This window comes from Buceros rhinoceros, unplaced genomic scaffold (genome assembly GCF_000710305.1).
Source record: "Buceros rhinoceros silvestris isolate BGI_N320 unplaced genomic scaffold, ASM71030v1 scaffold1231, whole genome shotgun sequence".
Taxonomy (NCBI): domain Eukaryota; kingdom Metazoa; phylum Chordata; class Aves; order Bucerotiformes; family Bucerotidae; genus Buceros; species Buceros rhinoceros.
This window is the reverse complement of record NW_010394600.1, coordinates 75,239-83,173: the sequence shown is the minus strand read 5'-3', so window position 1 is coordinate 83,173 and position 7,935 is coordinate 75,239. Positions and strand designations below refer to the sequence as shown.

At 41.5% G+C, this 7,935-nt stretch overlaps 1 protein-coding gene across 1 annotated transcript in view; it reads left to right on the top strand.

Moving 5' to 3' along the window:
* The first annotated feature begins 6,389 nt into the window (after positions 1 to 6,389).
* The window catches only part of SYNPO2 (synaptopodin 2), a 23,986-nt gene continuing 22,440 nt past the window's right edge, over positions 6,390 to 7,935 (top strand). The window contains exons 1-2 of the mRNA XM_010145253.1: positions 6,390 to 6,395; positions 6,472 to 6,623. Coding sequence (XP_010143555.1) covers positions 6,390 to 6,395; positions 6,472 to 6,623 — 158 coding nt within the window. The remainder of the gene's footprint in view (positions 6,396 to 6,471; positions 6,624 to 7,935) is intronic.

Genomic DNA, 7,935 nt, shown 5'->3' with positions numbered 1-7,935 from the left:
CAGACTCATCCTCAAGCAGAGGCATGGCTAATGAAAACAGACTAGAATTTGGTGTAGCAGCTCTGACGAGGCCCTTTAGAAGCGAGAAACGTATACAGCCATCTGTATACAGAGTACTCCTACACAGGCAAAACATTCCACTCAAACTCCAGTCTATGACACTATCATCTCTGCTTCTTTCTCCTTTTAATCCCTCTGACAAAACAACAGAACAGTTCTATGTAAGAAACATGACGTCCTCTTCTATGCTCGGACCTGAATTTTCTCCAACAGTAAAAGACTCAGTCTTTCTGGAAAACTACCCCCTCTCCGCTGCCTTGTAACCGTCATTTCATTCACAACATAATTCTGTGTTCAGAAACAGTTCTGAACATAAATAGACAAAACTGATACTTGTGCTTACAAGTGTGAAACAATGTACTGACACCAAGTGAGGGGTTTTAACTGTGCTTACCACCTAGCTGCATAGTCGTGCCTCAAACCAGTGTAAAGATCTCATGCCATAACCTGGGGAAAGAAAAAAAAAGCCTTTAGAAACCTCCTCATACTAAAAAATCACTCATGTTTACTCAGTTACCTGCCAGACAATCCCCAAAGAGAGATACTAAAATCTTCAAGTTACATGCAGAAAGTCATGTAAAGAGGCAGGTAGACAGAATGTGCTTATAGAATAAAAAAATATTCCACAAGTTCTGTACAGTGGGAAGGCCTAGACTCGTTATTTTTTCCTAAGCAGGAAATAGGTCACAGCTTCGGTGGGAAAAAATTTCAAAGACGTCCACACCAGACACATTTAAACAAAGCTACTCGACGAGTTAATGGTGAGACTAGGGAGAATAAGGGTTGTAACCCCAAGATGAAGGTTAATAATAATTTCATTTAAAAAGCTCTATTTAATAGATACTTCTTGAACACAGTTCTGCATTTTTGATGACAAGACATGTAGGGACACAGTTTGTTACCGTAGTATAAAATACTGCTTTAAAAGCTGGCTAGTTGTTGGGTCTGAGAAGGTAACCTTCAGCTGGAAATCATTATTCAACAGGGGCATAACAGTAATCAAAGGGCATATCCTTGTTAAGCACCTTTCACCCTTTGTTACTGATGTTTAATCATCAGTCTAAAAGAAAACACTGTCACTGCTGGTGAAGTTTGCAGCTGACATAGCTAATAGTAAACAATAACAAAGCTGAATGACTGATCCACAGAAGTCCCATTTGCCTGGTAACATGTTTTGTCACAACAAAACACAAGGCCAGCCACAAAGACTCGAGACGGACACTGGGGACATAGACGTGTAAGTAAGGTTCACTGAAACCAGTTTTAAGCCTTGAGGGCCACACAACAGTTCAGAAGAGGCTTCAGGAAGCAGACAGGATATTCAACTGAATAGGCTCTTCCAGAGGTGACCCTTCAATGAAAGAAAGGGACCTCAAGCAGCAGAGAAGCGTATTTTCCACTATATCCAGTGGCAGTATTTTCTGTTCTGTTGTCTAAAAGCGCTGACAAACTGAAAAAGGATCAGTAAACAGTTCTGAGAGTAACTCACATTTTATAAAGCTTGTTTGGAATTAAGAATATCACTATGCAAATATATGTCTATTTTAAAGCCACGGAAGTCTTACTTAAGTAGATAAGGGTTTAGGCTAAACGGATTGTTCTTGTGCTCAGATTGCTCATTTTCTCAGATCGGTTGCTCAGTCAGGCTGAGCAATCACTGATCTTGATGGCTCAGTCAGGCTACGTCTGAAGCACACCACTGAGACGCGCGTCCCTGATAGAGCTGTGTACTCCTCCCAGCACACCAGAATAGGACTGTGCAACTATGAAATATCCTAATGATTTCTCAGCTGCTCAACCAGAGAACCAGGACTGCAGGGTGTCCTCAAGTCCATCCGCCGTGTTTTAAACTACAACTCATTGACCTTGTCAGGTTCAACATACCTCAACTCTCTGATCTGCTTATTATAGGGCTCAGACACACAACCAAGATCATCAGCCAGTAAGCTGAGCCCCAGTTGCTGTCTGTGCATCCACTTGCAGCCACAACAAGTGACAGGTGCTTTGGCTTTTCAGCTTCACCAGGATTAAATTTTTTGAAGCAAGTTTCTCCGTTATCCTGATTTTCTCTATGTTGTTTCATAGCATGGAACAGTTTTGGGTTGTACAAACTAAACTGCTTTCAAATTAAATCAAAGGAACAGATCTAACACTTGCTACCTGGCAAGGAGTCTCCAGGTGACAGAATGAGACTAGAGCTACCTTAAGTAAACACACTACAGCACACACAGCATGAAGGCTTAGCTTTCTCTACAGCCCCCCTCCTTTGCCCCACACTAGCCTGAGCACGGCCACTGTGTATCCCTCAGTTTAATGATCTTTGGCTGGTTAAGAAAGTGTCCCAGGGAGCAGTGCTGCAGCTGCTGATTGTGCGGGCTCACAGGGGAGTCCTGGCTCCTCTGCGGTGCTCAGATAACCGTGAGCATCTAGACTAAGTTTTTCAAAAAGGAGGTTTCCCCTAAGCTTAGCATATCTCTGGATATCACAGAATCATTGAATGGTTTGTGTTGGAAGGGACTTTAAAGATCATCTACTTCCAACTCCCTTGCAATGGCCAGGGACACCTTCCACTAGATCAAGTTGCTCAAAGCCCCGCCCAACCTGGCCTTGAACATTTCCAGGAATGGGGCATCCAAAAAATCTCTGGGCAACCTGTTCCAGTGTCTCATCACCCTCACAGTAAAGAATTCTTCCTTATATCTAATCTAAATCTACTCTCTTTCAGTTTGAAACCATTGCCCCACTGTCCTATCACTACACTTGCTGATAAGGAGTCCCTCCCCATCTTTTCTGTGGGCCCCCTTTAAGTACTGGAATGAGGAATTGCTCAGCACTTGACATTATAAGCAGCAAGGGGCACTCCTGACAGTGGGAAATTCTGGATACCGGAGTAATCTGGGAACAAAAAGACATTACATACTTCAGGCAAATCGTTCAAGTAATCCAGCACTGTTTTTCACACCCTCTAGCAACAGCGATCTAAACACCTGAAATTAGAGAATATAACAAATGGCTCAGGACAACCTGAAAACTTTATGAACAACTGTTTATATGCAATGCTTTAATACTGTTAAAAATTCAGAGTATGGCTAAAAGTACTGGCTAAGGTCAGTACTGCTCCTTGAAACTTTTGGAATTCAGAGCAAATATTTCCATTGCCATTTCATTGGAAATGTTGTGATTGGAAGAAAACTGAAGCATTCTAATGAGCACATGATGTATAACTTGAGCAATAGCAAGGAAGTGTCCTGACTGAGAGCAGAAAAGCAATACAAGGCAGCACCAGGGGAAGGCGGGCTCAAAGCTCTGCAACATGCCCCAGAGGCAGCTGGTGTCTTGAGAGTTCAGCAGTAATGGAACCGACTCACCTTTGCTGTGTTATACCAGTATTGCAAGCCCTGAAAAACTAAGAGAATCTTTACAGGCATATTTTTCTAGTAGTGAGATCCCATTCACAGATTTTATGGGAAAAAACACTTTTCCTTCCTAAAGAAAACTCCAGCCCAAAGCAGAGAAAATAATTGAGGAAGCCAGGGCTGCACTCTAAGGCAAGAACCATCACATGTTTTGGAAGAATCTCTTCTGCTTTACAACCATGTATGCCTTGCTTTAAGTTCCCAAAAACTGCATGAAGGTTTCTTACTGTCCCCTGTGTGACCAAGCTGTATTTCTGCTAACAAAGGCAGCTTTTCTTTCCCAGTTGCCTCATCAAAGGCTTTCTTCCAAAAGTTCCTTTGAGAGAACACTGTCCCCTAAACATGTATTTTACCAGGAAGATCTTGTTTTCCACAAATAATCTTGGGATTTTTGTTGTTGAAATTTTTTTCCCCCCAGAAATCTGAAAAGTTGTGTTTTACATGAGTAAATTACTTGTTCATTTCTGTGGGTTTCCTGTGAAGACAAATAAACAAAACCAGAAACAAATACAGCTTGCCAGGCAAGGCAGTCTACAAATTGTTAAGTAACACGGTGATATCCTGAGACTAAAATAACCCAAATGATGATGGTATATTTCAACCCTAGCAGCAACCTGCTGTAATGTACTACAAAACCCACCCTTGCTCATTTTCGTCAGTGCTCTTTCCTTCTTTTTAGTCCCCCAAAAGAAACACCGTAAAAAAAAAAAAGGATAATACTGAGGTGATTTTATATAGACATTGTTCAAATTTGGGAGGCACAGGTGCCTCTGGGGGAGGCTGGGGAAAGGCTGCCAAACAGTCAGGAGAACCACTGATGTGTGCAGCACGTGCAGTGTGATTCTGCAACAGCAAAATCCGGTTAAAGGTTTGATTTATGTGGATAAACCTGGACTGACAGGAAAGGTGCTCTAATGTGCTCTGTGAACCGAAACATTACCAGAGCATGAGCTATAGCTGCTTACAGGAGTTTCTTTCCTGCATGACCAGTCAAAGAAGGGGCTGAGTTTTTGTACAGAAGTCCAAGTATCTCACAGTTGTGATGTTTCGACAATTCTCAAGGCAGCAAAGTGGACTGAGGGTCTCCCTCAAGAACTTTAAAAGGAAATTCAATGCCCTTTTCTTCGAATGCTTCTAGGAAGTCTGTTAAAAAAGTTACAAAACTGGTTGAGCTGTCCAGCAATTCACGGCACATTTTTAATTTTGGTTTTGACCTAAATCACTAAAGTTACAGATTGGGTAACAGTTTCTCTCCTGAGAGAGCTGTAATGGTAATCTATGACAGAACTGTCACATAATAAAGAAACAGAAACAACTTTTCTTCTCACAATGGTATCACACAGGTATCAATCTAGGTATCGATTTCAGAGTTCACATGTTGCTATAATTGCTGTTTACATGTTTTTTGAAAAAGGGTCACTCTAAATTCTTCCTAGCATCCACATTAAACATTTACTTTCAGGCCTAAGCTGTCTTGAAAAACATTTATAGCATACCCTCAAATTTTAAAAGACCAATAAAAACTCCTAGTGCATGCACGAAGCAAAACATTCTAAACACTGTTTAAACTGTCATTTCTTCCCAAAGTACAAGGATGTTTATGCTCTTGCCTAAGGAGAGAAAAACAGAGCAGCATACCACTCCATATTTGTAAATGTTAACTCTGCAAGGTAGAAACTGGCTTCTGCACGCACCAGGCTTCTGTTTCTTCACTGCTCTAAAAGCCGTAACGTGACACATGGGTATGTATAAATTGAAATCACAAAGATATATGGCCTTGCCACGAAAAAGGTGCAGTCTCACTCTTTGTTCTACATATCATCCTGCTTCCAAGACACTTTTCAAAATGGCCTTTAGAAATGCACCGTGGTCTAATAGGAGCTAATTCCATGAGTCGGTGGGACAGCTGCACCCTCAAATCTGGCGTGCATCAGAAAGTAACTTGCCTAGAGCCCGTGGGGACTGACTCTGCTGCGGTGAGCGTGGTAGAACTACGCTACTTGTTTAAAAATTGTCAGGGAAAATGCTATGAGAATTAACAAGGACAACACATCGACCCACCAACAGAATATCATATAAGGCCAAAGAACTCACACCAACAGGTAGAAGATTTGAAAGCAAAGAACCCAAGGACAGCCCTTTTATGTGTTTGTGTCATTCTAAAATAGACTCCTGCAAGCATCCTGGTTAATATAACATACTGTTTGCCAAATATGTACTTTAAAAATAGCAGTCAACTGTATGGCATACCTTGAGGGCTGTTAAAGCTGTCTAGGTTTTGTTATATAAAGACTATGGTAACCTATAACATGCTGGCAGGGGAAAAAGACATGAAACAGCAAAAACTGAGCTGTGTAAGGTACTTGAATGAGTACTTAATGGGGAAGGTTAAACCCTAACACGTGTGTCTTAACGTTAATAAATCAGGGCACTTACTCAGATGACTAAACATGGATTTAGGATCTCCAGTGATTCAGATGTTTACAGTTTGGCAACTAAACCTTCAGACTGGCACTAAAGAAAAGTGTCCAGTGTACCAGAAGTCTGTCCCTGCAGCCCTAACCATTTGTTGATACTGACATTCTGGCCAGAGAAGCCTGAAGTTACACACTCTTCTTTTAAAATCTTGGCACAGATTTCAGGTCTAGTAGTCTTTCATTCTAGGAGAAACTAGTGAGATTTTTTGCATTTCTGCCAAACTCTGATCGATTGTTGTCCCAAACTTCTGTCTTCCTGTTTAAAAAAAAAAAATCCAGCCTGTTTGCCATCTAACTCACAAGCTCAGTAAAGCAGACATTTTTGTGTTTATTACTGGCCAGAACAGTAGTAACCTCAACTGGGACATATTATTAATATGTTATTACTAGAAAATTGTCTATGATCGATATTACTGATCCTTTTTCTTTTGTACCGATGAAAGTAAGTTGATGACGTGGTTGCTGCTCTTTTCAAATGATACTAATTGTGCCATTTGAAATTTGTTTTTGACTCGTAGGTTCGCAGCAAGAGCAAAGCAGCTAAAGCTGGACTATGTGAGGGAGATGAGGTGGTGTCTATCAATGGCAAACCCTGTGGGGACTTAACCTATGCTGAAGTTATTGTTCTGATGGAAAGCCTGACTGACGTCCTGCAGATGCTTATCAAGAGGTACAGGAATGCTCAGAATTCTGTCCAGTGAACCACGCGGAAAATGCTGATTTGGAATGCACTCATTTTGCAGACTTACACTGTGAGCTCCTGATGCTGCTCTTATTAATGTCTGTAACTCTGCTTGTCTGGAAAAGGGAAGGAGGACAGAGTACTTGGTCTGAAGGAATTAATGTATATAATTTGAACAGCAGAGTTCAGGCACAGAATTAAGAGTAAAGTCTCCAAATTTAATGATTTTATTTCTTATTAAGTATTCTTAATACTTAGAAGGTCTTGAGTTCAGAGTCTTGAGTTCGACTATTCTTTCCGCCCCTTTGAAGCAGTGAAGTGTTGTTATTCCCTGTAGATAGGGAAGTGAGGCTTACAGAAAGCAAAGGCTGTACAGATGGAGAAAGCATGTTACATAGATAGGCCTTGATGATGACATGGTAAATGGTCTTCTTGGGTGGCAAAATGTGTTAGTAGTCAGGAGGGGGAGAGGGTCTGGAAATCATGAATTCTATTTCTGTAGCTGTTATCACTTCACTGGATGAGGTGGGGAGAGTCCCTTACAGCTCTCTGGGTCTCAGCTTCTCCCTTCATAAAACAGCGATAGCGAATTTCAGTTTTCTTTGAAAATGCTTCAAGCTTCTTAGAGTATGTAAATTTGCTTCACGTAAATTTGCAAACAAGCAAGCATTACTGCTCACTGCACATCAGTCTACTCCAACGACTATTCTGAAATCGTCACCAGTGTGATATATGCCATCCGGAGTTCAGAATCACCTGCAGAAAGCACATCCTCCCTACTTTGTGAATTCAGAATTTTGTGAATTCAGACAAGATGAACTCAGAATTGCCTTCAGTGCGGGTATGAAGAGGAAGAAAAGACCTGAGATTTCCGCACTCCTTGTAAGGAATTGCTGCTCCCCACTGTGTCTGCACTCCCACAGGCAGGACCAGGAGGACAGAAGGGGTCGGGATTCAGCACAATAGCTGACAGAGCAGTGTCACTGGAAAGGTTGGAAGGACTCTGGGGCAAAAAAGGCACCTTTCTCTGGTTACTAGGGATGTTTAAACAGCATGTGAAATTTCTTTGTGGTTTCTGCAACCTGCGCAAAGGAACTTTCCTGAAGTATCTAGTATTTCAAAGTTACAATCTCACTTCAAAACAAGATGCTCTCAAGGAGTATTCGTTTTATTTATAACAGACATTTTGCATGGCCTGTCTGTGCTTATTGTCTTGGGCTGACTAACGGGTCAGTGTGATCAGGGAGCAGTGATAGCTGAGGATTACAGCTTACCTTCTCCAGAGCGTAGCTCTTGTTTC